The sequence below is a fragment of the Cololabis saira genome, chromosome 14 (genome assembly GCF_033807715.1).
Source record: "Cololabis saira isolate AMF1-May2022 chromosome 14, fColSai1.1, whole genome shotgun sequence".
NCBI lineage: Eukaryota > Metazoa > Chordata > Actinopteri > Beloniformes > Belonidae > Cololabis > Cololabis saira.
Window position 1 is genome coordinate 36,543,012 of NC_084600.1, and position 24,719 is coordinate 36,567,730.

Consider the following 24,719-nt stretch of genomic DNA (forward strand, 5'->3'; position numbering starts at 1 on the left):
TTTTTAAAAAGGTTATTTTTAAAAATGAAATAAAATACATAAAAAAAATGTTTGAGTCTGACGCACCACCAAAAGACGCGGTCCAATCAGACGCGACGCTTTCTTGGCGCATCAGCCAATCAGAGCGGCCGGTGCGCATAAGCCCCGCCCCCCAGCTATGGCCCCGCCCCCAGCCCCCCCTCTCCCTGCATTAAGGTCACCTCCGTCATTGAGTCTCCAGCAGCTGGCGGAGCCGGACCTCTCTACCACACCCACCAAACTCAACCACCCAAACCAAGCAACATGTCTCTGTCTAACAAACTCACCCTGGATAAGGTGGAAGTCAAGGGGAAGAGGGTCATTATGAGGTGAGGCAATAGTGTCTTTATTAGTCCAACTATCGGCTGTGGGTGTTTGATGTTAGCTAGCTACTTGGCATCCCCAGATTTCATGAGCTCCTGCAGCTTCAGCGTCATTTTGTCATTTTGCCTGGAAGGCTCACATTCCATATCCAAAAGGATAGGGCTGGTTAATGGTGTTTTGAGTCACTTCACGCCAGTGGGGAGAGGCCAGGAAGTGCACTTGTTGGCTGTCACGTTTTCCGTCCATGTTACGTGCCTGCTGGGGTGATGCTGCATGGATGAGACGCCATCGAGCTGCAGCAGTAGCGTGATTTATGGTTCTGCGTTAAATCGACGCAGAGAACGGTGCGCGTCGCCGCGTAACCTCAGCCGTAGTCTCTGCGTTGGTGTAACGCGGAACCATAAATCAGCCTTTAAACACAGACCTTATAAAACAGCGCTTAATGCTTCATGTTGAAGATAACTGGTCATCTAGTTGTGCAAAATCATCTAACGTGTTTGTAAAACCATAAGCTCTTCCAACAAATATACAGTCTATTATCTCTATTAAGATTTTGTCAGATTATGTTTTGTGATTTTTAAAACCCTGTCTCTTCAATTTGACTGCAAAACAGAGATTTTCAGTAATCGTTTAATGTCAGGAAATCGACGACAAACGGAAGTACTGTACCTCGTGTCGTAATCAGGGCATAAACTAACAGTTATTGAGCTAAAACGCAACATTTTTTAAAACTTGTTTTTTCAAACAGTCCAACCCCAAAGAGATTTAGATTATAGTTTATTACATAAAAAAATAAACCAGGAAAACATCATCCAGACATTTCTGCTCCAGTTGTAATTTTGGACTGTTACAACAAGGACATTAATAATCCCGTTATTACACAAATTATTACGATTGAGTATTGGGCTTCCACTACTCATTCAATGTGCCTGAGTATTTGTTTTTTATTATTTCATTTAGTTTTTTTTTTTATAATTTTGGGGCTTTTGAATGCCAGCAAATGTGGCTAAACTGCAGTGAGTCATCAGTACTTCTTCTTCTACCAACTTTGCATCCAATAAGCCATTTACTAAAACTTTTAATTTCAGCAAAGGTTACTAAATGATGGTTGGTATTTTAGGATGAGAGTCCAGTCGCTGTTTTTGCAGAAAACAAAACAAAAAGTGCCAAAGTGTAACATGTCTATTTTACTTTTATATTCCCATTTATATTTCCCATTTTTTATATATTTTCCACCATATTTTGACATAGATGTTTAGGGTGTGCAAATAGTGAAAAACGACATAAAAGCATAACATCTTTGCCATCTTCATCTAACTTTTTTGTTTGGTGGAATGAAAATTATTGTAACATTTTTTGCAAAATGTTCACGATGTTGATCAGATTATTAAAATAATGATCAAGTTTTTAACATTATCTCCAGGTGAACTTTCATAGCAGGTGAAGCAAAAAAAAGGAAGAAAAGTAATCAAATAATGTACATTTTTAAGCTTTCCTGAACGGCAGATTTGAATCCATTCTTGTCAGATACAAGTCAATTTTCTTAAATGGACCCTGTGACTCCTTGAACATATTTTTATTAGTCTGATAAGCATTGCAGTTCATCTGTGAGTAAAGTTTGGTATTATTTTTCACTGGATTCTTAATGGTCCTTTACAGCCTGAGCCTCTCTGTGTCTGGAAGAGTACCGGTGCTTGAAACCAACACCCTGTGTGTAAATGTCAGAGGGCCATGTAGGCCGGCTCTGTCTGATGATGCAATGCCAGGCGGCTTAGGACAAGGTTCACCTGCAGCCAGCAGGGCTCGGTGCGAAAAGGTCAAAATTCACCTCATGTTAAGGCAGACTAAAGTAAATGTGGACCACTCCGAGTCCATCAGACCACAACTTGCCCCATATCATGCCCACACCCTGCTTGAACCTACTACACTTAGGCAGAGGTGTCAAAAGTATTCACATTCATTACTCAGGTAGAAGTATAGATACTAGAGTTTAAAAATACTCCTGCAGAAGTTGAAGTATCAACTCAAGTTTTTTACTCAAGTAAAAGTATAAAAGTACTGGTTTCAAAACTACTTAAAGTATAAAAGTAAAAGTAATGTAAGGGGGAAAAGCCATTAAGGACAAAAGCCATTGAAAATGAATCATCTTAGTATAATGCAAATATATTAAAGAACCATATATGTGTACTATTGAGCATTAACATGTGTTTCAGAGAGCAGGAGATATGATGACTAGTTGCCTATAAGTATTGTAATGGTGCAAAAAGTCAAACTTCAGAGGCATGTTATCATTTATCCTAACCTTTATTGGAATGTACATCCAAGTTTAGTTGCAGGAATCTGATGTAAGAACAAAACTGGACAAGAACATCTGAAACAACCACAACCAAATTCACTCTATCCGGATGGAGCAATTTAAGTGGATAGTTTTTTTTTAAAGGCCGAAATGAAATAGAGTAACGAGGCTGTTTTTAAAATGTAAGGAGTAAAAAGTACAGATAATTGCGTGAAAATGTAAGGAGTAAAAGTAAAAAGTCGTCTGAAAAATAATTACTCCAGTGAAGTATAGATAAACAAAATTTCTACTTAAGTGAGGTAACGAAGTATTTGTACTTTGTTACTTGACACCTCTGCATTTAGGTGCTTTATGAAGTTTAAGGTTTCCGAACAGGACGATGGTCTATATTGAAAAAGTGCAATGGCAAGTTGTGGCCTGCTGTTGCTATGGAGACCTGTCGTGCTGGGCAAGAATTTCTTCAGGCGACAGAAGTGACTTCCTCTCTACAGCAACATCGATTTGCAACATTAAATACAGGATATATTCAGTGCATCTGACTTGTGAAGGTATTTGTCAGATAGTTGAAATAAACATAAAATAAAACACCTTTTTGGACGTTTAACTGGCCATTTCAGAGCTGTAGGTATCAGTCACCATTCTTGCCTTCAAGTAGAATGTAAATATGACTTTTATAATGTTTTGTCTTGTACAGTTCAATTTAATTCCTCCAGCAATCTCAATTTCATACCTTCAAAGTAGGGATGGGCGGTATGGACTAAAACATTTATCAAGATAATTTCTGGCATTTATCCCGATAACGATAAAAATGACGATTAAAAAAAAAAAAAATACCAATTCAACTCCACCTTTGTCACTATAAATCTATCACCACATTCAGTCTTTGGAGCCCCCAAAACACTGCTCTAAAAGAATGCTAATAAACTACACCAATTAAATTGAATTAATAAAAACCAATTAAATGAGTTACACCTGTACTGTAATGACTCAGATCCGCCATGTTTGTTACACAAACATGTCAACGGGAATTTATCTTTCTTTCTTTCAGGCTAATTTCTTTCTTTCTTTCTGGCTAATTTCTTTTTTGCTATTTTCTTTCTTTTTTTCTGGCTCATTTCCTTCCTTCACGTCATTTTAACACAGAACCATAAATCAGCTTTACACAAAAACGTCATTAACGGGAATTTATCATTTTTACCGCGAGATGACACATTTTTACCGCAGGGAATTTTTTTGACGGTCTATCGTGAACGGTAAAATATCACCCATTCCTACTTGAAAGCAGCTGTTTGTTTATGGACGTGTCATGGCCACTGAGTCCAGTGTGCTATGAGGTCTAAAAGTATGTTGGATGATTGTTGCTCGTGTTCAGGGTTTTGCTGCTAAGCTGAAGAATTGCTGACGTTTGGATTTCAGACTAAGACAGTGGATTGTCATGATAATAGGAGCAGGTGCCGAGTGTGTGCCGGTTATGTGTCTCGGAAGGACGGGGGGGGATAGTTATGTAACCGGCTGGAGTACAAGGGATGCAGAATGTTCTGTAACCCGTCAGTCTGCATCACTGCACGGATGGATTCATGCCAGAGAGACCCCTGGCTTTAACTGCTGCAAGAGGCATTTTTGCTTGATGCCTTTCAGTTGCACAGGCCTATATGTTTTAAACACCAACCTTTAAATCAGCTGTAACAATTTGATTCACACATGCTGCTCTTATGTTGCTGTTTGCAGCTTTAGAAACCTCAGCACACTTTTATCTTGGCATCACACTGCAGACAAACAGAGTAGGCATCCATGGTGTAGCATTTGGCATCTAAAAAGCTGGAAATTTCCATCAGAAGAAGCTGGTTTGAGGATAACAGCTTATTTGGTATTTTTCTACATGTCATTTTCATTCTAGGGGGGAATAAAGTTAATTCGAAATGAGTCTTCATTAAAACAAAAACCATATTATCTTTCAGAGTGGACTTCAATGTTCCCATGAAGGACCATCACATAACGAACAACCAGAGGTAAAGTACCTTTCTGTTCTCACCATAAAAGTGAATTATACGTTCTGGGTTGAGTCCATTTAAAATGTTACTACTACCACTATGATAAAGAATATCAAGGATAAATTGGTGTTTTTCTGAACTGTGTTGTCATTGATCAGGATTAAGGCAGCGGTTCCCAGCATCAAGCACTGTCTGGACCATGGAGCCAAGTCCGTGGTTCTGATGAGCCATCTGGGCCGTCCCGACGGGAACCCCATGCCCGACAAATACTCTCTGGAGCCGGTCGCTGCTGAGCTCAAGACCCTTCTGGGGAAGTGAGTTGGTGGACGTTAAAATGTTTGCAATAACCTGCTCATATAGAGGGAGCTTAAAGAAGAAAATGATCAAACATGTAAAGTGGAATGCTGGAACTTTAGTACAGAACAAAGTAAAGTTATCAGAATAATAATTTATTCTTTACATTTATAAAGCAACATTCATTTTAAATACATACCGTATTTTCTGGACTATAAGCCGCACCTGTATATAAGCCGCACCCACTCTATTTAAAAAAAAAAAAAAAAAAAGATATGCAAGATGCAGATATTTATGTTGTTAGATTAGATATTTACTACATGTACAGAACGATTTTGAACTGTAAATTATGTACATGTTTGTACTTAAATAGATCCTTTTAACACGGCAGCAACTTTGCTGATTAAAACGGGACAGAACCAAGAGAAAATAACCGGTATTTATCTATTTATCTGTTTATCTGTTTGAAATCTGCTTCTACCTCCTATCTGCTAAAGAAGCAGTAGCGTATTCTTCTGTGCTTTTATTTTGTCTTAGTTTTGATTCTAATTCCAGTTAGAGCGCCCCGAGCGGTGGAAGAAAAATCCACAGAATAGCCGCACCTTTGTATAAGCTGCATGGTTGAAAACCTATGAAAAAAGTAGCGGCTTATAGTCCAGAAAATACGGTAGATCCTTTTAACACGGCAGCAACTTTGCTGATTAAAACGGGACAGAACCAAGAGAAAATAACCGCTATTTATTTATCTATTTATCTGTTTGAAATCTGCTTCTACCTACTTCTATCTGCTAAAGAAGAAGTAGTGTATTCTTCTGTGCTTTTATTTTGTCTTAGTTTTGCGCTGCATGGTTGAAAACTTATGAAAAAAGTAGCGGCTTATAGTCCAGAAAATACGGTACATTGTTTCTATGAGTTTTAATTAACCTGCGTCATGAGAAGATGAAACTGGCTCTGATCATCTTCTTTGTGGCCGTGCAGGGACATCCACTTCCTGAAGGACTGTGTTGGTAAAGATGTGGAAGCTGCCTGCGCCAACCCCGCTGCCGGATCCGTCATCCTGCTGGAGAACCTCCGCTTCCACGTGGCAGAGGAGGGAAAAGGCAAGGATGCATCTGGAAACAAGGTCAGTATCCCGGCAGGGACGGGTCCTGCCAATGTTGAAGTTTAAGATGATCCTTATAAACGACTACAGTTCTGAATACTTTTTTTGGTTTAGTGAACGTCTGTTTTTTCATAGTTTGAATTTTGTCTAACAACACAAGCTCTGACAGGTGAAGGAAACTGTTCAGAAGTGTTGTGTGTTAGCAAGGAAGGTGATGATTAATATGGGCACAGAACTGGCTACTTGCGTCTGTCCAGTGTTCTTAGAAGGACACCTGAAGGAAAACGCTGAGTCACTGCTGCAGCCGCTGCAGCAATAAGCTGCGTCACTGGATGATGACAATGTCATGGCCCACGTAGGGCTGGTGCAGAGACCTTTTTTCCTGCTGTGTACTCTATTTACTCAACTTCATTGTTTTTAAATGTGCAGACTCTTCAACAGACTGTTCTAAAATGAAAATGATCACGAGTAGGAATGGGCGGTATGGACTAAAAAATGTATCACGATAATTTCTGGCATTTATAATGATAAAAATGACAATAAAAAAAAATACCAATTCAACTCCACCTTTGTAACTATAAATCTATCACCACATTCAGTCTTTGGAGCCCCCAAAACACTGCTCTAAAAGATACTAAATACTACTAAACTACACCAATTAAATTGAATTAATAAAAACCAATTAAATGAGTCCACCTGTACTGAAAAACTGGAATGACTCAGATCCGCCATGTTTGTTACACAAACACGTATCAACGGGAATCTTTCTTTCTTTCTTTCTTTCTTTCTTTCTTGCTCATTTCTTTCTTGCTCATTTCTTTCTTTCTTTCTTTCTTGCTCATTTCTTTCTTTCTTTCTTGCTCATTTCTTTCTGGCTCATTTCTTTCTTTCTTTCTGGCTCATTTCTTTCTTTCTTTCTTGCTCATTTCTTTCTTTCTGGCTCATTTCTTTCTGGCTCATTTCTTTCTTTCTTTCTGGCTCATTTCTTTCTTTCTTTCTGGCTCATTTCTTTCTGGCTCATTTCTTTCTTTCTTTCTGGCTCATTTCTTTCTTTCTTTCTCATTTCTTTCTTTCTTTCTTTCTTTCTGGCTCATTTCTTTCTTTCTTTCTCATTTCTTTCTGGCTCATTTCTTTCTTTCTTTCTCATTTCTTTCTGGCTCCTTTCTTTCTTTCTTTCTTTCTCATTTCTTTCTGGCTCCTTTCTTTCTTTCTTTCTTTCTGGCTCATTTCTTTCTTTCTCATTTCTTTCTTTCTTTCTTTCCTTCTGGCTCATTTCTTTCTTTCTTTCTTTCCTTCTGGCTCATTTCTTTCTTTCTGGCTCATTTCTTTCTTTCTGGCTCATTTCTTTCTTTCTTTCTTTCTGTACGTTGTGCGTGGATTTAACGCAGAACAATAAATCAGCTTTACACAAAAACTTCATCAACGGGAATTTATCGGTTTTACCGCGAGATGACAAATTAATTTTTTTTGACTGTATATCGTGAACGGTAAAATACCGCCCATTCCTAATCACGAGGCATCCATGTCCTGTCCATACGTAACGGTTTCAGAACATCACACATGTAATGTGAAGCAGGGCGGTACAGTAAGACGGGGCTGCTGTGTTTTCAAGGTGGTACAGTATGATGCTGCTACTTAAATATGTCATCTTATGATGAATATTATGAACGTTTGATGAAAAACATCTTAGTAAGTGCCGGAGCAGATGTGGGTGTAAGCAGCAGAGCTCCTTTGGAGTCTGAATTACCTTTGCTGCGTTATTTAACTGAGTTGTTGCGGGCAAAGTGAATTGATCTGGTTCAATTCACTAATAGTATGAACTCGTCGTACTGAGAGGCAGGAGATCTCAGAAACTGTGGACTCATCTGAACAGGACCAGCAGTCTTGACCTGCTGACATTTATTCTGAAGGTCAGTGGGCTTTTCTCGTCTGAGGAGGCCTGGCTGGTATGCCGGTTTGTACTGTACTGCTGTACTGTATCAGACGGGGATCTGTTTATTTTTAGCACATTTATACACACACATCAGTAAAAGAGATATATTGTGGGAAATGTAAGATCCATTTTTGGAGTTTCTCTTGCTGTAGGAAACAGAATCCAGGATATCCTGATTGTCAAACTGAACTTTATCTCCAACTATACGATCCATTCAAGTATTTCAAACATAAAACCAGCATAAGTCTGGTGAGGAGGATATTTCCTGTGTATCTGTGGCAGATCAAAACGAAGAAGTCAGCATGTTACAAGTTATTTAATTCCATAATCTTTCATGTTGACTGAAGGGGGAAATGCAGGCCATGGTAACCGGACTGCAGTCTTACCGTCTGACATTTGGTCGACACCAAAGAACTATCCTGAACCTTCTCTGCCCTCCGGTCCAACAGTCACGACCTTTGGCTGTTAAAGTGCAGCAGAAACCTGATACGCAGTGCGATGCCTGCATCATCAGGGATTCGTCCACACGCACCTCAGACAGATGATATCTGGTTGTGTTTGCCGTCAAAGCAGCTGGAATTTTACTAAACTGTCTGTGTTTGTTGTGCAGTGGAAGCTAAGCTAGTTGCAACAGCGATCACAATATGGTTAAGAGGAGAAAACCGCTCTAACTTGTCGCGAGGGCTACAGCCACTCATTTAGATGGGTGGATTAGTGGTGGGGGAAAAAATCGATATTGCAATATATTGTTGCGCTCTCTCTCGCAATAAATAATTGATAAACTGATGGCAAATATCGATATTTTATTACAATACCCAGTAGTGTGGCGACACTTTTTTATACTTTGGTCTTGATGTTTTATATGTTCATATGTAGGGCTGGGGATCAATTCAAATATCAAGAATCGATTCGATTCCGATTCTTAAGATTCAGAATCGATTATCACGATCCGATATTGATTTGGGTTACTGTTAATAAAACTGTTTTTTGAGATATTGCATGAATTATATGACTATGTAGTTATGCAACATATTAATACTAGTATTATATTGAGATTCAACAGCAAGCATTGCAGCTAATGATGCTGTAAGGACCAATCACCTCCCAGAATGCTGATAGAACTGCTTTCAGAAACATCATGTGGGTCAGAATTATCAAACAGATCCAGGGCAGCAAACAGAGGACAAAAGAAATCGCTTTTATTTTTTCCCCATTTATGAGAATTTGGTTTTTAACTTTTATGCAAATGTAACCCCAAGACAGTATATAAAGCAAATAAATATAGACAATTTATGCAATTATAACTGAAAACTTTAATGTTTTCATACCTTTAAACATATTTAAAGGCAAAAACATGGCACCAGTTATTCTCGTGTCCAACAAAATATTCCTTTTTTTGGGCATAAACAAAAAAGTACCAAAAGTTGTAATGTAATGATGAATTTTTTTTTTTTTTAATCGATCTTTAGACATATGAATCGATTTTTAGGAATTATTATGAGAATCGATTTAAAATCGGAGAATCAATCTTTTCAACACAGGCCTATTCATATGTTTTATTCTTGTTTTATTATGCTGATTGTATGTTTATTATGTAACGCACTTTGGTCCACCTGTAGGTTGATGTAAGGTGCTATATAAATTAATTACATTTACATAATGGATTTACGCAGTTGTCACCGCACTATTGTTTACGCACTTTAATTTGTCCTGCAGTGTTTACATTTACAAGCCCTAGGAGGCAGTGAGGAAATATTCAAATTCACTTTCTTTGTACATTGTATGAGGTTTTGGCATTGAATAAATGCATAACTACAGACGTTTTGCTTTTTTTGGGTATTTTTTCTTTTTCAGTCACATATTGTTGATGAAATTTCTTACAATATATTGGATATCGTGATATTATCGTTATCGTGGGCCACATATCGCCACAGTATTGAATCGTGAGTTACCCTTCTAGCCCCACCCCTAGGGTGGATATCCTTGTCGAGGGTCAAAATAAAATAAAATAAACACTGTGTCAAATTAATAAGAAATAAATGCTTTGAAGAAGGAAGGAAAGCAGGGAAATTATCTCAACAGGTTGCATCAGCTGATACGGGTTGTTTAATATCTTTTGTGTGCAGATTCTTACTCCCTCTTGTGTTTTGTCCTTCAGACCAAGGCCACCCAGGAGCAGATCGACTCCTTCAGGGCGTCTCTGTCCAAACTGGGAGATGTTTACATCAACGACGCCTTTGGCACCGCTCACAGGGCTCACAGGTGAGCAGGATGCTAGGTGGCTGAACGTAGGAAAATTGTACCCTTTTATTTGTCTCAGCAGAGCATCTTTGAACCATCTCCGCATGAATGAATGAATGAGTGAGTGCAGCAGAAATCTGCAGAGGGAGAGAGTCTTGCAAAACGCTGGCTTTGTTTTCTTTACTCTCGCTCAGAACCAGGTTTATAACCAGGTTTAACATCTTGTTTTTACATTTAGACCATGGTGTAATCAAACCCTTGTACATATGAGAGAGCTAAGCTGACCGTACAGCTTTAATACAGGTCTGAAGTCCTCAGATTCATCCACAATATCATCTTTAAATGAGAACAGCTGATTCTGTAATATTCTGTAAGCAACTCCACAGCATCGGTTTAACGTAACTGTGTTAATCCCAGAAGTTGAGGGAAAACTCGTCCTACTGAAAACTGGGTCTCAATATTATATCAACATGTTGTGTTGTCCCAGCAACACGTTTTTGTTCTTATTTGTTGTGATTATTGAAAATGTTGCTGTCTGAAGTAGCTTGGTGTTTTCCCAACATGCTCTGAGATGCAGCATCCACAAATTTGAGATGAATTAAATTCAGAAAATCTGATATGGTACACAGCTGTTGGTGTTACGGCCCTCAGTAGGCTGTGACTGCATCATTTATACAGATGTGTGTGTAGTTATTAAAACAAAACCTTGTAGTAACAATGATGATGTGTTTTCTGTTTTTAATAAGCGGCACATGTTGCAGAGATGGGTAGAGTAGCCAAAAATTGTACTCAAGTAAAAGTACTGTTACTTCAGAATAATATGACTCAAGTAAAAGTAAAAAGTAGTCATCCAAATAATTACTTGAGTAAAAGTAAAAAAGTACTTGGTGAAAAAACTACTCAAGTACTGAGTAACTGTTGAGTAACGTCTGATTTATTTTTTTAACACAACCATTCAAACAGACAAAAGTACAAAATAATCATCTTCAGGGAAGTTAAATCAATAAAATTAATAAAAAATAAAAAATAGCTTAAATTAAAATAAGCTCAAAGTAAATTCAAGTACTTTAATAAAATAACAGAATAAAAAAATAAATTAAGCACAAGTAGCACAAAATTTCAAGCCTTTGTACTTTTCTTTTTTAACCAGGCAGAACTAGAACAAACATGAACTCATAGAAACTCTGTGTGTGTTTGAGTCTGTGTAAATGTGACAAAACATGCAAAAACAAACATTTTCCCCAAAGAATCACTCAGTGATGTCATGAGATTGACACGTACGTGGATAAAAGGGATAAAAGAAAAGTAACAGCTCAACGTAGCCTAATGTAGCGGAGTAAGAGTAACAGTTTCTTCTTCACAAATCTACTCAAGTAAAAAGTACAGTGATTCAAAACTACTCCTAAAAGTACAAAATTTCCCAAAACTTACTCAAGTAAATGTAACGGAGTAAATGTAACTCGTTACTACCACCTCTGCATGTTGGATTTGTGTCCTCTGCAGTATAGACTATCTGCTACTACATGATTTAACTTAAGTAACTTTCCTTTGTGAATAATAGTGTTATTAAATTGAACGTCTTATCCTCTTTCTCTCGCGCAGCTCCATGGTCGGAGTGCACTTGCCTCAGAAAGCGGCTGGTTTCCTCATGAAGAAGGAGCTCGACTACTTCGCCATGGCTCTGGAGAAACCTAAGAGTCCCTTCCTGGCCATCCTCGGAGGGTGAGAGACATTAATTTCAGAGTGTAAACATGTCAAACGTGGTTTGACTGTAATCAGGCCTTTAAAAGAAGTTGCTGCACTCCAGCTAGCAATGAGACATGAAACGCAAGGTCTGCTGCATGTAATGCAATGAAGACGAGGCCTGATCAGACAGTTGAACACTGCATGCTTAGACATTGTAATTTTTGAGGGTTAAAGTTGGCCACGTTGCTTATTTTCTCATTTTAATTAAAAAAATGAACATCTTTCTGGCAGGTTCATTCAGCTGTTATGCTATGAAAGGAGTTTGTGTTGTAGAAACCACAGCCAAGTTTATTAATTTGTCTTAATTAGTTTGTTCCACATGCTAACTTTGTTTTTTAGTTTTATATAAGCCATTTGATAATGCATTTAACTGTTTTTGACAGTATTAAACCATCTATTTTGGGCCAAGTGGCCAGTTTAATGTTAAACTTTAGCACAGTTAACTCTACAAGTCTCTAGTTAACCCGTCCACACTTGGTGCAATTTTTAAATCAAACATCAAGTTTATTTAATGACTGAGAAATAAAAGTTGGTCTGTTTTCCAAAAAAACATTCAGGATTTAGAAGGATCTCTTTAATAGATTACATAAACGCGAAGAGGGAGACGATGAATGAATCAATGAAGTAACAATTATGATCTGTGAATTAAAGATTAAATTAATTCCACCCTCTGCGTAAAAGGCTTCTGTCAGTGGCCTTTTCCTCTCCTGGGGTTTGGGTATCTTTGCTCAGCAGCCTGTTCTTAGAATAGCCGAGGGATCCGTCCAGGAATAGAGTTTAAGCTCATTATGTTATCTGCAGTGAGCCTGTGCTGCTGTGTGAGCAGGCAGAGATGATTGCTCGTGTCCACTTATATCAGCTGAAATTTGTGCTGCAACTTCTCAGCCAGAGGACACTGACAGATATTTCTTATCTTCGTATATTTTCAAGCAACAACATTTAGAAGTTGAGAGATACTATGAAACAGTACTACAGTATGTAGGGCTGCACTATAAATAGTTAAAAAATTATGATCTCGATTAACACCTACACGCAATCTCATTTCCAATTGGCAACAATTCTTTTGCATTTTATTTCATTACAAACAAACGTCCCTATTTTCCTTCACGTTTCCTCTGAGTTTCTCAAACGCTCCTCATTGCACCCAAGGGCTGCGTTGTCGTTGCCTTCTCCCTCAACCGAAGAGAAAGCGTCTTTCCGTCACGTGATTCATTGGCGGAGCACGGCCTGCAGCAGTGATGCCAACGTGGCGACTTTGACACTAATATTCAGCACGTTTTCAGATCTCAAGTGAAAAATTGAGCCAGTTTTTGAGGTCTTGGTGGAGACGCTAATGTGAAAGCTTGTACCATTTTCACTCGTCTTGTTTGTTCGTTGGTTCATTCAAATTTAGCCTCATTGAGACACATTTTCAAGAGAAACCTGTTTTAACACATTAAAAAAAATGGCAAATAAATATTCAGTTCCTTAATATCAAGAGTCACGGACATCATCACTACGATAGTAAATACAAGCAGAAATGTATTTAGAACTGGATATTATTAATATATCATTCTAGTTAATGTAATTATTATAATATATATATATATATATATACACACATTTATTTCTCTGCACTGGCCTTTAGTCACGATAAATGGGTTGGAATTGTGACATTATTTTTTTGATACTACAGTAAACATTTCAACATGTGGAAAAAAGAAAATGCACCAGAGAATTGTAATTTAAATTCTACATCTACAAAAAATGGATTCTAATTTTTCCAGAATCGTGCATCCCAGCTACCATGTCTCTTACAATTTTGTATGAAAGCCTCTTATAAAAGCATGAATTAAAATAAGACTCAGTACTCCGAGTAAACCGAGGAACCTCCTCAAACACAAGAACCATGAAAAGGTTCCTCCTACTGAGGTGCTGCAGGTGCTTCTACAAGGCGGTTTGGTGAAAAGTCTCCTGTTTTTCTCTGACTGACCACATTGCTGGACATGTAAAGTAAAGCTGCTGTGACCGATGTAACGTTTACCAGAGCTGCCGTTGACCTCATGCAAGATTTGGTTTCATGTCAAAGTCCGTTTTCATGCGAGTACATCGTGCAGACGTATGTTGCATTCGGCATCAAGCCGTGCAGTCGCTCTCCTTCCTCCAGCTCATAAATGGAAGAAACTGACATCAGTTGTAATGATCAATCAGTGAACATCTGTGAGAGAGATTAATGTGCTACTATGGTGAATGGATTTATTTTTTATTCCCTAAATTTGATCTGTTTTATTGAACATGTTTATTCAGTTGAGTCATCTGTGCAAACCATTGATCCCAAGACGTCACTAAGAAGACCTTTACATTTACATCCCCGTAGAGAAATCGGAGCACCAGTATCGATTTCTATCTTTTTGTTTTGATGTTGAGGATGAAGTAAGAGCTGCAGATCAAGTTTATGGATCATTTAGATCAGGGGTCGGCAATCCAAAATGTTGAAAGAGCCATATTGGACCAAAAACACAAAAAAGCAAATATGTCTGGAGATGAAGTCTTGTATAAGCCTTAGAATGAAGGCAACACATGCTGTATGTAGCTATATTAGTTATAACTGGGGGAAGATTTATTTTTTTCATTATGCACTTCGGAAACAAATGTCAATGTCGAGAAAAAAGTCGATGTCGAGAAAAAAGGAAAGGAAAAAAAGAAGAAAAAAGAATTAAAAAAAAGAAAGAAAGGGGGGAAAAAAAAGAGAAATTAAGTAAAAATGTAAATGTTGAGAAAAAAGTCAAAATGTCGAGATTAAAAAGGAAAGGGGAAAAAAGAATAAAAAAAGAAAGAAAGGAAAAAAAAGAGAAATCAAGTAAAAAAAGAAAAGGAGAAGAAAAAAAAAGATCAAACATTTTTGAAAAAGCTCCAGGAGCCACTAGGGCGGCGCTAAAGAGCCGCATGCGGCTCTAGAGCCGCGGGTTGCCGACCCCCGATTTAGATGATTCCATCGTCTGTTTTAACTTTCTACAAAATCACTGCTTTTGTTCAGAATGACAAATTAAGTTGTTTGGGATTCCTCATCTACGACTTTGAGAAAATGAAATTTCTCACAATTTGACATTTAAAATGTTACATTACATTCTCTCTGTTTTAGGGGTTGCCACATAGAATCATTGTGCTCTGCATATTGATTTTTAAACAGGTTTTACCATCGGTAACCCCATGACTCAACCTCCTCATGTAAAGGGGCTCAGTGTCTGTTGCATCACGGTTTCAGTTGTTCACATCTGGCTCTGATGGTTTTTTTTTTTTACTGAGACCATGAAGCAATCCTAGCACATTGCTATCTGTACTGATCCGTTCTACCTCTCGCTGGCCGTTTCAGAGCGAAGGTGAAAGATAAGATCCAGCTGATCAACAACATGCTGGATAAGGTCAACGAGATGATCATCGGAGGCGGCATGGCGTTCACCTTCCTCAAGGTGCTCAACAACATGGAGGTGAGGAAGACACACGTGTGCCGGGAGCGCCTCCAAAATACACACAGCCAATGACGGAAGTTCCTGTCAGTTTGCACAGCTTGAAAGGTGTTATCTTATTAATGTGGTGGATTTTTAATTAAAGTAGGCAGCAGCTGGCAAATGCAGAGACTGTAATGAGCTGCAGAGCTGTGACATCCCACCTCGCTTATCTGTACTGGTGATGTTTAAGTAGAAGGATGAAACGGATTTGAATTCTCCTAAAATCTTCCTGGTTTTTGCCCAAAAAAGACTAATTTTTCATTTGACTGCCAGCTGGATATAAAGTCTGAAACATATACAGGACTGTCTCAGAAAATTAGAATATTGTGATTTTCTGTAATGCAATTACAAAAACAAAAATGTCATACAATCTGGATTCATTACAAATCAACTGAAATATTGCAAGCCTTTTATTATTTTAATATTGCTGATCATGGCTTACAGCTTAAGAAAACTCAAATATCCTATCTCAAAAAATTTGAATATTCTGGGAATCTTAATCTTAAACTGTAAGCCATAATCAGCAATATTAAAATAATAAAATGCTTGCAATATTTCAGTTGATTTGTAATGAATCCAGAATGTATGACATTTTTGTTTTTTTTAATTGCATTACAGAAAATAAAGAACTTTATCACAATATTCCAATTTTCTGAGACAGTCCTGTATTGCATATAAGACGTTATAGATGATGATTAGAATGTGTTCTTTTGGTCCTGGTTCAGTGAGATAAGTGTTGCGTTTTATATTTAACCAGCTTGAGGTTTTATCGCAGGGGTTTCTCAAGCTCCGGGGTTTCATCACACTGCGTGACGTTGTGTTTAATATCAGTGGCGTTCAAACATGCTTGTGAAACTCCTTTTGTGTTTTACGTTCAACGCAACGATTCAATCTCAACCTCAGTTTCACCTCATGACACTACGATTTAGAAAGATCTGCTGTTGTGTAATGTTTGAAAACTGTATTTACCTCAGTCCCAGTACAATGAGGCCAGCATTGGATAAATGCATTTAAAGTCCAACCTGCAGGTAAATAAGCCCAGTTACTAAGACTGCAGAAACCTTTCAAAAGAGGGGAGAAAAGGTCTAAATGTGCACTACAGTGACGTTAGAGCTGTTGTCAGACTAAGTTTTTCTGCAACGTGTCCCACTGAACATTGAACAGCGATCCATATGCATCATTTGCTACCAATGCTGAAGTAAAGTTATTTTCATAAATTCGTACGCATGATAGGGCTGGGCGATATATCGAGATTTTACTATATATCGATTAGGGCTGTTCGATTAATCGATTTTAAATCGTAATCGCGATTATGTAATTAGAACGATGTTAAAACGTGAAACTCGTAAAATCGATTTTTCACTTTTTTTTAATTGGAAATATAACTTACTGTATCTTTGCAAGTGCTGATTTGCTGTTTTTTTTTTTCAGAGATAAAACTTTATATTTTATTATATTTTTTAAAACTTTTTTTCAACTTATTTTACAGAGTTTTGCACTTTATTCATTCATTTTGGGGCAAATGTTCAATAAAAAAACAGCATATTTGAAATCATTTCTTTGCCTGTTGTCAATTCACAAAATAATCGTAATCGGATTTTGAGAGAAAAAAATCGAGATTTTATTTTTGGGCAAAATCGAACAGCCCTAATATCGATATATTTTCAAACGCGATATGGTACGAGACAATATCGTTTATATCGAGGGAAATGTTTTTTTTTTTTTTTATGATTTTGGTATAGCTTATTTTGTGACAAATTGACTTGAATGTTTTATTTGAGATTTGCACAAATGTTTTGTTAGTTGCACAACTGTCAACCTCAGTGGAAAAGTCTGCCTGTTACTGTCTACATTGTATTAATTGCACAGTGTATTTTAATTTAATTGTTATGCAGGAAAGGGATATTTGTTTTTTTTTATTCAAGAAGCATTTTTATTCTATATATGCAGGCAGTCTGTTAATAAAGGTACCTGTGTGACATTTGGCACGAGGCTTTGTATTAAAACTGACTGTTTTTTTTTTAAGGGTTTGCCTCAGAAAAAATGAAGCTAACAGAGATGCTATGCTATAATGCTTCGGGGGAAACCCCAATTATGGCACAGAAAAAATATCAATATATATCGAGTATCGCCATTCAGCTAGAAAATATCGAGATATGACTTTTGGTCCATATCGCCCAGCCCTAACGCATGACAACATAATGTCTCATTGACCTTTCTCTCCTCGTCCAGATCGGTACCTCGCTGTACGACGAGGAGGGTGCCGGCATCGTCAAGGACCTGATGGCCAAGGCCGAGAAGAACAAGGTCAAGATCACTCTGCCCGTCGACTTTGTCACCGCCGACAAGTTTGACGAGAAAGCCGCCACCGGCACCGCTACCGTTGCTGCTGGCATTCCAGCCGGCTGGATGGTGAGATCATTCAACCCAGAGGACTGAGCCGCAGACGGCGGCGTCTCCCCCCCTCGTTCTCATCCTCTCTTCCTCCCCTCCTCCGTAGGGCCTGGACTGTGGACCAGAAAGCTCCAAGCACTTCGCCGAGGCGGTGGGCAGGGCCAAGACGATTGTGTGGAACGGTCCCGTCGGTGTGTTTGAGTGGGACCACTTTGCCAAAGGGACGAAGAACCTGATGGATAAAGTGGTGGAGGTGACGAAGTCGGGCTGCATCACAATCATCGGTAAGACAGACATGTAGCGGGACAAATCTCAGTTTTTCTTTCACGTGACGGTTACACTGTGCAATATACACCGTCGACCTTTCTTCTGTTTTTTTTTTTTTATAAGGAAATATGTAGTCTGAGTTTTACTTAACGGGGACCTATTATGAAAAACAGATTTTCCTCTTGCTTTAACATGTATAAAGTGGTCTCCCCTCAGCCTGCCAACTCAGAGAAGGAGGAAAGCAACCAAATTCTGCAGTGTCTGTACAGCCGCCCGTACAGACACTCCAGTCTGATGTGGCTTCTACGAGCCGTTCAGATTCTGCTCCCGTCGTTACGTTACGACGGGCGCGATTTACATCGGTGGCCTCCGATGCGTGAAACCGCGCCCACAACAACTCCGCAGGCAGGAGCTTCCGCCATTTTTTCGTAGCGGTGTATCGCGTCATTCAGGCAGCCAATCAGCACAGTGTCTCATTATCATAGCCCCGCCCACTCAGAATCCTGCATAGATAATGAGGTTAGAGACTTGGAAGTTAAAGACATGGTTTAGAGGCTGAATTTCTAATTTATTTAGCAAAAACAACAAAAGCTTGTTTTTAAGACATTCAAGGCCTGTTTAAAATAAGTATTAGATGCCATAATAGGTCCCCTTTAATGATTTCTAAATGTCTTTATCAAGTTTGGAAAGGAAAAACATTTCCGAAGCATTTGCTCTGTTTATATTTAAATCAGTCAAGTTTTTTTTTTTTTTTTTTTAATAAACATTGTATTTGTTGAAGTTCAACTTTATGTGCTCCTCTCCTGCCTTCTATACAAGATTATATGTTTACAAAGCAGCATATGTGTTAAACTTTTCTTCATGTCATACACCTCACTTCACTTTTACTAAAAATGATTTAAAAAACAAAAACAAAATAGTGATGTACTAAATACTGATGTAAAGGCAAAGCACTGACGTTGTGGGAATGTTCTCATGTGTCCAGGTGGGGGCGACACCGCCACCTGCTGCGCCAAGTGGAACACGGAGGACAAAGTCAGCCATGTCAGCACAGGAGGTGGAGCCAGTCTGGAGCTGCTGGAGGGTGAGTGACGAACCGGAGAGGTGTCAAAAGTATTCACATTCATTACTCAAGTAGAAGTATACATACTAGAGTTTAAAAATACTCCTGTTGAAGTATCAACTCAAATAAAAGTACTGGTTTCAAAACTACTTAAAGTGTAAAAGTAATGTAAGGGGGAAAAAAGCCATTAAGGACAAAAGCCATTGAAAATGAATGCATCTTAGTATAATGCAAATATATTAAAGAACCATATATGTGTACTATTGAGCATTAACATGTGTTTCAGAGAGCAGGAGATATGATGACTAGTTGCCTATAAGTATTGTAATGGTGCAAAAAGTCAAACTTCAGAGGCATGTTATCATTTATCCTAACCTTTATTGGAATGTACATCCAAGTTTAGTTGCAGGAATCTGAGGGAACGGATGTAAGAACAAAACTGGACAAGAACATCTGAAACAACCACAACCAAATTCATTCTATCTGGATGGAGCAATTTAACTGGATAGTTTTTATTTAAAGGCCGAAATGAAATAGAGTAACGAGGCTGTTTTTAAAATGTAAGGAGTAAAAAGTAAAGATAATTGCGTGAAAATGTAAGGAGTAAAAGTAAAGTCGTCTGAAAAATAATTACTCCAGCGAAGTATAGATAACCAAAATTTCTACTTAAGTAAGGTAACGGAGTATTTGTACTTTGTTACTTGACACCTCTGCGGATCAGGAGATGTTGGATCTCATGATGATGAAGAACAAGTAAAAACTCTGAGCATTTGTTGTTTTTGTGTCTGCAGGTAAAGTCCTTCCAGGTGTCGACGCCATCAGCAGCGTCTAACTGTCCCTTCAGCTGGAGTGTGTGCGTGAGTGTGTACGTGTGAGTGAGAGGGCTGTGTGTAGCTGCTCCAACATACTACTGTATACCCCTGAAACATCCCCAAGGTAACATGAACAGGCCTCATCTTAACACTTCCTCTCCAATCTGCTGTCATCAACAGAAGAGAAACGAGCACTCTGCCTTACGTCTATGTGCTTCTTACAGTAGGAGGCTTGGTGGCTTCATTTTTCTTTTTTTTTAATCTTTTTTTTCTTTTTTAAAAGACAAAAAGCGGTTTTGGGGCTGAAACAAACTCACACCATAGGTGGAGTTTAAACGGCAGGCGCACAAGAACACAAGGGGCTTTCTGCATTCACCAGTGACAAATCTAGCACAGGCTGTAGTGTGTATGAATGTGTGTGTGTTTCGTAGTGACCCTGGGATCCTCACTGCACCATCATGAGTGTGTGTGCACATGCATCATGTATGTAGAAGTTGTTTGTGCGTGCCCTGATGTTACATGTAGTCTCTCTGCACTAATGTCTGCTCCGGTCATCTGTCTCTTCTGTTGTTTCTGAGCAGTTCCAGCTGACCTGGTCTGACTAATAAAACCATCTCTGTGTAAAACTCTCTCTTCTTGGTTAATGTTTCCTTCGTGCAGACGTCAAACCGGTCAGGGCTCAGAAAATGAGTCACAAATTAACTTGTGATAAAGCAGTGGCATTTGCAGTTTGTTGAATTTGTAACGTTTCCATCTTTAAAACACATAAGCACACTTAAAAAAAAAAAAAATCTCGTTATTGGAGGTTATTTATTTATTTATTTAAAGGTTTAGATAACAGGGACAATGCACATTAATAACACATTTAAACAAATGTAAAATGTGCCGGAATTAGCCAAAAAGGCTATTTTGCATTCGCTGTCCCTGGACTGGTGTAAAAATAATCAACCTAAAAGAAAAAATTATTAGATACAATCAATAAAACATTTCCGAATAAAAAGGCTATATCAGAATAGAGATTAAGAGGTAAAAAATTAATCCATCTTTCATATGCCGGTTCAGGATGTCTTCTGTTCAGCCATAATTAAAGTATTTATTCAAAAGCTCAGGAACACTTTACTTTGCAATGCTTTATCTTTTAGTTCTTGATGTTATTTAAATATTTGCTGCATTAATTAAACTTAAAATAAATCCTTCATAAGTACCACAATAGGGACATTTTACTATTTTACTTTACTTTACTACAAGTTTTTCAATTTGCAGCATTTATGATAATCACATTCTGGGGGGAAAATGTTGATAAATTAAAAGGGGAAAAAGAACAAAAAAAAACTGGACATTACCCATAAGTTAGACTAGTTATAGGTTCATATTTCCCACGTCTACGGTGAGCAGATTTATGGAAGTAAATGCTGTTGTAATTTGTGGCTCTTTTTTTAGGGAAGTGAGGTGGCGAGGAAAGGTCAGTGTTTCACATTTGTTTTACACGATGAGCAGTTTTTGTCAACGGTCACAACTCATGTTTTGAATGATTACAAGTGTGTCAGATGTCACACACCAACAAAAGAATTCACGGTCTATTTGTTAAATGTTTCTAAAGGTAAATGTGTTGGAAGGCACATTCATGAGGTTAGTTCAGTGTTCTTAGTCACGTGGTTCTTTCCACTCAGTGGAATCTGTCAGGACAAATGGAAAAGTTGATTGTCGTTACGATAAGCATGTCTTGTACAGGAAACATGTAAATAGCATCATCTAATCCACCATCAAAAAGATAAATATTCAGACTAACACTTCAAAAAAATCAAAGCCAACAATAATCCAAACTCTTAAATAAAATATTTAAAAAATGAATCCAGTGTATGTGAAGCTGAAATGATTTCACCGCTAGATGGCAGTGTCAGTTTTCACAGCAGACGCACGTGAACATTTATTAACATTTATTTACAGCTTTTCACTTGATGTATCATACAGCGAACAGAAAATAAATGATTTAAAGTTTCACACAAAAGTCGGAGAGTTTCAGGCAAAATAATTGTAATAATGGGTGATGTGTTCATGAGCGGTCCGGGTCCTCATCTCCGTTCTCATAGTCGTGTTCGTCTGCTAATTAAAATAAGAAAAAAAAAAACGTCATTGGAGAAACATTGTTACCTGTTGGTAACTGTATTTATATTTATACTGATGTCCTGCTGATCATTTTGATTTTTAGCTGAACGTCACAGCTGTGCTCAGTTCAATTTGACAATTCCCACTTCCACTCATCAAAGTCTTAAAGACACCCTATCTAGTTCTACTGTATCTGATCACATGGCTGCAAAATATCAGAAGAAAGTTCCTGTGTTAGCTCCTGCCATATTACACAACAAAGGGCCTGATTTACTAAAGGTTTGCGTGTGTAAAAACGTGTGCAAACTTGACATCACCTGCAAACCAATGTGCAAGCTGATCTACTAACAGCGTGCAAAGAGGACTGCTCCTCTCAAATGAGCAAAATAGCACACGCTGTTCATTTAGTACTTTTGCCCTGATGAATAATCAATATGAGGCGTACCTGCCAGAAAGCGCTAAATACTAGGAGGGGAAAATGCAAAAAGGTTCATTTACCACACGCAATGAGATTTACCAAGCCTAAAAGTTATTGCGGGGATTGTGATTGCGTCTGTATTTAATACATTCGAAAGGAAGGTGCTAATCTGCCCAGCATTACGCACTGATGGCTGCTGTTATTGTGGCAAGGAGGCGACATCGCCAAAATCAAAGAATACGCAGAGAGAGAGTCTTTATTCTGCTGCATGCTATTTTAAAAATGGTTGCACAAGTTTTATTAAAGGCCACTTTTTCTTTAGTTCTTCGCCTTAAATCTTGCCACCTTCTTTTAACCTGATCTGCCGTTCTTTTTGTCTTACCAACTGCATTTATTCTATCACAGATTTTCTCCCATATAGCGTTTCTTTTGGTAATGTTTACATTTCTTTGCTGTAGTTCATGAATGTGTTTATTTGCCTCTTCCACTAATATCTCTAACTCCAACTCGTCAAATTTCATTTTGCGCTTGCGACTATCCTGCTTTCCATCCAGACTCTCCATGGCGCAAACCGTAAGATGCGCAACACCTCATTTAAATACTGCGGTTTGCACCTGTTATCAATTGCGCAAGCATTCTTAGTTGATCACCCGCAAAACACGCAACAACAGCACGTGCAAACTTTTTCAGTGCACACGCAATTTAGTACTCTTTATTTAGGATCTTAGTAAATCAGGCCCAAAGTGTGCCCCTAGTGGGACAAAACGGTGTAACAAGACATGCTGACACAGCTGAGCTACTGTTTATGCCCCATGAGCTCACAAGAGGTATTGCTAGAGTCGCTTTAAGTTAAACAATCTTATTCTCCAGTCAGAATTAAAAAAATAATAAATAAAATATACTCACTGCAAATGTGTTTAAAAGAAAAAAAAATGTAGACTTACTTTGTTCCAGGAAATCAGCGTTCACATATTCGTCATCTGTTTGGTGAAAGAACAGTTTCAATAAGTTGAGCCTTTACATACGTGTGACTTTAAAATGTTTTCTCGTCTTACTCGGAGAGCACAAATGAAAATCCTCCACGTACCATCTGATATTGACAGGGAAGGGAAAACATTTCCATAAATGCCTGGAGCCACATCAGCATCTGAAATAAATACAAGTTGTGCAACGTGAAGATTGTCAACCAGCCAGGTCATGATTAACGCACAAATAAAAATACTCACCAGGAGTCTGATTGTTGTTATTTGGGTACACTTCCACTGGGATCGGTGCTCTGTAAAATAAAGCAGATCATTTTTAACTCTCTATTCTGTAAATACGTTAAAGAGCACCTGTATATTAGTCAAATGTTTTTTTGGAAGAGGTTTATTGTATTTCTTTATTTTGTAGAATTAGGTTAAAAAAAAATTGTTTGCTTAATTAAAAAAAAAAAAAAAACCTACTTCATGAGCAAATACTCATGGTGACTCACCAATTTAAATATGAGCTCTGTTATACTTAAAAACATTTTATAGGTGTTTTACTTAACTTAAATGTATTTTTATGCTTCAGTTGTGTGCTCTAATTTGATTTAGAGCAATTAGATACCATTTGTTGTTGCAAACCTTAAAACGTAGCTGAAATAACCCCCAAAAAACTGGGTTTGTATGTGTATATATATTAAATATAGTAACAATGCACATATATATGCCTTAGGTTCTTACCAGCATGGGATTAACCATTAATATGTGTGCAGACAAGGTAAAAAAAATAAAGAAATAAAAAAAACATAACTGATAAAGGCGATTTTTTTTTTCCCCCTCTAATCAACACTCAGCGATTAAACAATATGCAAACTTGTTATAAGCCAAGAAGTGATCATTCTGACCTACCAAGGTATCAAAACATTTAAAAAAGGGTCATTTGAAGTTGAGAGTCTGCTTCAGAGCCTCTCACATCGGAGTACTGTTGAATTTGAGCAGTAATCCTTCTGAAAAAGTGTCCTATCAAGTGTTTTCAGATTAGATGGGATTTTTATCTGCAGGTTTCACCTCAGATGACTAGTTGGGTTTAAGACTGGAGTTTGGGTAAGAAGCTCACGTGCAGCAAAGACTTGCTTGAACCTGCCCAGTTGTGTCTGGTCTCTGTGTGTTGAGTTATTCTGTGTGAAAGGTGCATAGCACCCCCTTTTCTAACTGTAGTCGTTCAACTGCACCTTTTGTCCCTGCTGCTGTGACGCCGGCT

The 24,719-nt window shown here is 38.0% G+C and overlaps 1 protein-coding gene across 1 annotated transcript; it reads left to right on the forward strand.

Moving 5' to 3' along the window:
* The first annotated feature begins 190 nt into the window (after window positions 1-190).
* Window positions 191-20,598, forward strand: pgk1 (phosphoglycerate kinase 1). The gene is made up of 11 exons (XM_061740567.1): window positions 191-347; window positions 4,597-4,647; window positions 4,788-4,943; window positions 5,902-6,046; window positions 10,117-10,220; window positions 11,802-11,921; window positions 15,298-15,412; window positions 17,666-17,845; window positions 17,934-18,111; window positions 19,080-19,178; window positions 19,949-20,598. Exons 1-11 carry the CDS (start codon window positions 283-285, stop codon window positions 19,987-19,989), a joined length of 1,254 nt encoding a protein of 417 aa, XP_061596551.1. The 5' UTR covers window positions 191-282; the 3' UTR covers window positions 19,990-20,598.
* The last annotated feature ends 4,121 nt before the right edge of the window (window positions 20,599-24,719 follow it).

Bases quoted from the DNA above. Each gene is read 5' to 3' on its own strand.
- pgk1 (XM_061740567.1), top strand. From the start codon at position 283: ATGTCTCTGTCTAACAAACTCACCCTGGATAAGGTGGAAGTCAAGGGG. The intron at 10,221-11,801 runs GTGAGCAGGATG...TCTCTCGCGCAG, and splicing joins ACCGCTCACAGGGCTCACAG to CTCCATGGTCGGAGTGCACT. The intron at 18,112-19,079 runs GTAAGACAGACA...TCATGTGTCCAG, and splicing joins GGGCTGCATCACAATCATCG to GTGGGGGCGACACCGCCACC.